Source organism: Solanum lycopersicum, chromosome 8 (assembly GCF_036512215.1).
Source record: "Solanum lycopersicum chromosome 8, SLM_r2.1".
NCBI classification, from domain to species: Eukaryota; Viridiplantae; Streptophyta; class Magnoliopsida; order Solanales; family Solanaceae; genus Solanum; species Solanum lycopersicum.
In genome coordinates, this window is record NC_090807.1 from 6,001,165 (window position 1) to 6,007,325 (window position 6,161).

A 6,161-nucleotide genomic window follows, 5' to 3' on the forward strand; every position below is an offset into this window, starting at 1 on the left:
GATCATTCACCCCCTTCGCATGAAGGTGAGAACAATCATTGGTGAAGCTTATTTTTCCAACAACTTCCAAAATTTCACTCCGAAATCATTTTGATAGAGACAATCATCTATTGGGTCTTGAACATTGTATTAGACACATTTGGGCCGATGATCGCCCTCGCTTATTTTATTGTGAATGCTCTCAAGGTAGTTACAAAAACTTTTTGGCACTATTAACCTATTATAAAAGATACTAAAGAGTTGATCAAAGTGACACAATTTTACAGAGAAGTCTACGTGTGTCTGATTCTTTAGCTCGGATGGGTACAATCACCTATGGGGTGTAGAGAAGAATATTTTTGGCCTTAACTCACAGCCAAGAGAATCTAGAGGGAACTTAATAATTGACAAGTGGAAAATTCGAAAGAAAACCCAAAGCTTAGCTCCAATAGTGCAACAAAATAAATTTCCCGGTTTGATCCTTATGTAAACTCAAATGTTATTTGTATCACCCTTTTCTCCTTTTTAGTTCTTGTGAAAACACAGTAAAAGGAGAAATCTCCACAAGCAAGAAGATATTGTTGTGAAGCTCCTTTTCTGTGATTCGTTCAATCATAAAAGGCATCAAGAAGATGCATAGAGACTAAGGAAGTCATGTCCCCCCTCTTCGTAATATAAATAAAGATCTAAAAGAAACTTACACTTGATGAATCCCCATGCAAATCAATGAACAATCTCTCAAGATCCAATGAGCTTTGTAGCAAGCTGCAAATTCCAGGGAAGTCTAATTGGCCTTCGTTTAGTTGAAGGTCCAACAAATTCCGGCTTGATGTTGGAGACTGCCACCCTTTCAACTTCAGAATGGACAGGCACTTATAAACCAAAAAGATAAAGTAGAATATGTCAAAACATGGAAATATGACACACTCGATAAATGAGATACAAATCATTGAATAATTCCCATAAAATAGCTTCGACTATACAACTGTGATTTTCCACATCAATCATGGTTGGTTTGAAAATCCAAAGATGACCCATAAACACTTGGAAACCCCATAAACACGACTTGAAGTAAGATCAATCTAAATCAAACCAAATTTTATACATTGTTCTATCAAAACGAACTCTTTACTCTTGAGTACTTAGCAACTTAGATCAAATTATCCTAAGTAGTGACGATATTAATGTTACTGTAGTGATGATTCAACAACAAATAAAGAAATCAAGAATTATGGATAATAAAGAGTATGAATATACCTTGATGCACCAGCTACTCAGTTCAAGCCACTCGACATGGGCAACACCATGAAGAAGTTCCTTCAAACAGCAAAATTCCGTCTCTAAGTTGCTTTCCTCAACCTTAAAATCAAAATAACAATGAAGCATAGCATAATGAAGGGAAGAAACATTTCTCCGCATGATGCGTATCTGACTACACAATCCCAAGATTTCCAAATGTATAACATGCGGAGCTATTATTTCAAGCCAAACATCATGATTCTTATCGTAGTACTCTTCTATCCTCAATATTTTCATCTTCATAGATCTAATTTCCAGACGTTGCATGCCCCAAACCTTTTTTAATTCCAAGTGTTCCAAGTTAGGGCAACCAGATAATACCTTTTCCATAGCACCATCCGTCAATTCCATGAACCCAATTGAAAGAAAAGCCAAACTACTCCAATTAACACTAGCACAAGGGTTCAATTGACAATGATTTAAAATCAATTGTTTTAACGACGAGTTTTTATACCCAAACTGCGGAAACTTATAATTTTGTTGACTTGCAGTATTCAATGAAAGTGAAAAGAATTCAACATTTGCAACTTTAGTAGCAAAATGTATCCATAAATCAACATCTTTAGAATAAATCTCATCATACCTAAAGCTCCCGATACTAAAGCTCTTGATTTTCTTGCAAGATTTCCAATAATAAAGCTCTCTATGGACGGAGGCCAGGTAAGCAACAGTGTCATTTTGATTTCCACCATAGGGAAAACGGAAAGAGAGGTTTAATGGAACGGACATCCAAAGAAATCGCCATCGTGTAGAGATTAGGCTGGTTCGCACAACTTGTTTTGCATCCCACAACATCGAGAGGATGTGGAGTAGAATCGACTCCGGCAGATCACTAAGACGGTCTCTTCCTCTGGCCGCCGCCATGACTTTCTTCGGCCTTCCCATAGAGTACAGATAACCTTGGTAATGACGAGTTGAAATGCAGTAACGGTGATCTACCCACTATGATATCCTCATATTCTGCGCACAAAACTATCAAAAGTCCCTTTTATAAATTTTTAGGATTAAAAAGAGAGTATATATTGAAAAAAAAAGAAGAGAAAATGTCTTAAATAAGAAGCAAAATTGACGTATATATATTATCGACATTTAATAAATTATGCATATATAGTAATGACATCTAACAAAATTATGCATATATAGTAACGATGTTTAATCTTATATCTTATATTACAGATTTCAATGAGAAATCAGGTGATATACTATTCGATGTCCCAAAATGCGAGAAGTGGAACAATCATCACGCCACAAAGAGAATTTTTTTTAAAATGTCATGTTCTCTGCACTTGGCTTTCCAAAGAATACACTAAACATAAATCAAACACTTAACACAATACCTCCAAACGGCCAGGTATTATAATTGCTATTGACTATATGTCTAAATTTGAGACCATGTATTAGAGTTGCAATTCCACAGAAGTATATCCGATTTCATCAATTCTAAAACTTGTACTATAGTTGATATATATGAAACCTCTAATATTGAATTTCAAATTCTTCCAAAGCTGGACAAAAAATATATCATTTTATCTATCTTTATATTACACTAGCTATTGATGAATGGTCAATACCTCACTTGAGGATAGCAAATTAGTCAATTTAATATTTTTTTTTAATATTTTCCTCCCATTCCTCATTTAAATTGGGATAACACGTTCAATTCGACCAACCACACAAGATTTTTAGCACCTAGAATATAAAGTTGTTTGAAACATGACACTCACATTAGCATTCAACTATACTGTTCGGAGCTGATTAACACCACATTCTTTCGTAGTTTTATTCACATCCAAAGGACTAAGCAGCATTTTCACATGGAAATTGATCAGGTATAAACAATGTTTTGCACTACAGAACATGAATTATAAACTACCTGATAACCTTGGTGGATTGTTCATGGAAGCAACCTCAGATTCGTGCAACGGGATCCTGCTAACACAACTTGTCGGGCGTATCAAATATCCATACACTTACCAAATCATTTAACCACAAAGATAAAATATGTGCAACTCCAAAACACATAAATACTCATTAAAACAACAATTGTATATCAATTAGTTAAATGAAAAGACTAGTTAAAAAATATATCTCTATCTCAAATCCCACAATAAGACCATGTAGCATCTATTAGAGTTAAAATGGGGTCATGAAAACAAGTCATAAGTTATAAATAGTTAGATAGAGATGAAGCACTACCATCCATGAACAATGCAAAGGCTCAACTCAGTAACCGAATCCATGCAAATGAACTCGTTAGCCACTAGTCTCCCCCTCTGCAGTGGTATCTGCATAGACACACAAGTAAGATCCTCGACCCACTACTTTAGTATACTCCTGGAACAAGTGTTAGAGAATATATTTTCACAACAAACACATAATGATACTCACAAGGATTGGTTCCATGATATAAGTCCAAGCAAAATGTCTCAAGCTCAATCCACGCTCTAAGCTTGTGCAGTGCAAGATACCAGTCGACAAGTCCATGGCAACATATATAAGCCAGGTAAGCAAGAGTGGTGGTTTTTGAATTTCACTATCGGGGAAAGTGAAACAGAGTGATACTTGAATGGACATCCAAAGAAACCGGACATGATTTTCTTGTAGGTCTCCACGGAGTACCAATATTCAATTTTGCAGTTTTCGTAAAGTTGCACGAAATTGGAAACGAGAAGAAAATTACCTAGCACATTTCATATAAGTACTAGTGGTCACACCTGAGTTACGTTAAAACATTATATTAAGAAAATCACAAAGCAATAAGTATCACAAACTATTCAATAACAAAATTACAATTTGGAATATATGAGCAATCAACCTATTGTTTTATAACAAAAACAAATATGTATTAACGTGCATTAGACTACAATTGACTTTTTGTACCGATATATTTATCAATGTCATTGTTATTGGCCTTGTAATTTGTCATAACACTTATAAAATTGATATTACAAACTAAAATTTAGTCCAAACCCATGTAAATAAATAGTAATAACAATTACTAAAAGTTGAAACATAAAGTAATCAAAGAAAGAAATTTGAAAAGGAAACTTACTGTAATGAAAAGATGTTCTTGAATAAAAATGAAAATAATACACAAGAATGCATATAACAATAGGCATAATACATATATTAGACCCTAAATTTGCCTTAAAATTTTAACTTTGAGTTCAAACTTTCATATTGCAAAAACATGCACTTTAACTATCCAACCTTTTAATATATAAACACGCAAGTTCTACCTGTCAAAACGCGTGAGGTGCATGTATATTATGCGAGTTAGGAGTAATTTTCCTGACAACAATGGTAAAAAATGGTGAAATGAAAACTTTATCCTTAACGAATCCCTTTTTTTATATATTTTATATTTCCAAATTAAAATATAATTTTAATTTTTTTTAGTTCTACAATGAACAAGTAAAATATTTAATTAGTTGGCAGCCATTGAGTGGCTCAATAATACACGTGGGAGCGCTTGCATTTCACTCTCTTTGTCTCCAAAAATCGTGTGTTTGTTTATTTAAATGAATGACAGTTAAAGTGCATGTTTGTGCACTATGAAAGTGAAATTGAGTGATAGTGGAACAGACATCCAAAGAAATCGGTATAGCGTAGCACACTTCATCTGAAGTCTTTGCAATATATTATAGTACTAATCCTGATGCATGAGTTACGTGAAAACATTATATTCAGTATGTTAAGAAAATCAGATGGCAATAAGTATCACAAACTATTCAATAACAAAATTACATATTTACAATATATGAAAAATCAACATATTGTTTTGTAAAATATGTAACCCCTAAAATAAAAGTAACGATTGTATCACATAGAACAGTTGAACACGTAAGAATAGTAGTGCACAAAGCATTTCATATTGTATCAACTTGATGACCTTTGGAAAATCCATGCTCCTTCAATAAATTATACTAATTACTTATAACGTAAAAAGAACCATTATCACACAATAAATAAATTTATATCAAAATTATTTTTCTAAACACGTGATATAAAGTCATGTCAATATAGTGATATGAAAATTTTCTATACTGTATAAGAATATAGGCATACTAAAAAGAAAGAAAAGACAATATACACAACATATAATCTTTTGTTGTGACACACACGTCAACTACTATACCTAACTATCTAATTCAAATATGTGCTTTACGTATTTACATTTATATTAGGATACATGAAATACTACTCTAAATTATGACAAATATATATACTTTCAATTTTGGGAGTTATAAATTCAAAAGGAATGAAAACTATGGAGATTAATATAGGTTATGAAACTGAAGAGGTATGAATTATTGAAATTTGACCTTTTAATATAGAAAAATGATGAAAAATCCAGAAAAAAAAATAGTAAAACTTCTATGTCATATATATACAAAGTTAATTAGAGCCTCAATACCTAAATGAGAAAATCAAGAACACGTATAAAAAATTATTTATAAGAGCTAAGATTTCTATAAATTTCAAGACCAATGGACATATTAAATACTTGTGATCTCAAAAAAAAGGAGAAAAAATAGAATGTCAAGTGGTAATTGATCCATGTTACTAAATCAAATGTATCATTCAACCTTATTGGAACATAATGTCAAGTGATAATAGTTAATATCAGATTAATTAAAAAATATGTACATGACTAATATAATTTTACAAAAGAATATGTATTAATGTGCATCAGTAGACTACAATTGACTTTTTGTATCAGTATATTTATCAATCTCATTGTTATTAACCATGTAGTTTGTCATAACACCTGTAAAATTTATATTACAATCTAAAATTCAGTCCAAACCCATCTTAATGATTAGTAATAACAATTACTAAAAGTTGAAACATAAAGCAATCAAAGAAAGAAACTTGAAAAG

At 32.2% G+C, this 6,161-nt stretch overlaps 1 protein-coding gene across 1 annotated transcript; it reads right to left on the bottom strand.

Moving 5' to 3' along the window:
* Positions 1–983: 983 nt before the first annotated feature.
* On the bottom strand, positions 984–2,142 carry LOC104648665 (F-box/LRR-repeat protein 25-like). The gene is made up of 2 exons (XM_069287977.1): positions 1,237–2,142; positions 984–1,061 (listed from the first exon to the last, which is right to left on the bottom strand). Exons 1-2 carry the CDS (start codon positions 2,140–2,142, stop codon positions 984–986), a joined length of 984 nt encoding a protein of 327 aa, XP_069144078.1.
* Positions 2,143–6,161: the final 4,019 nt, after the last annotated feature.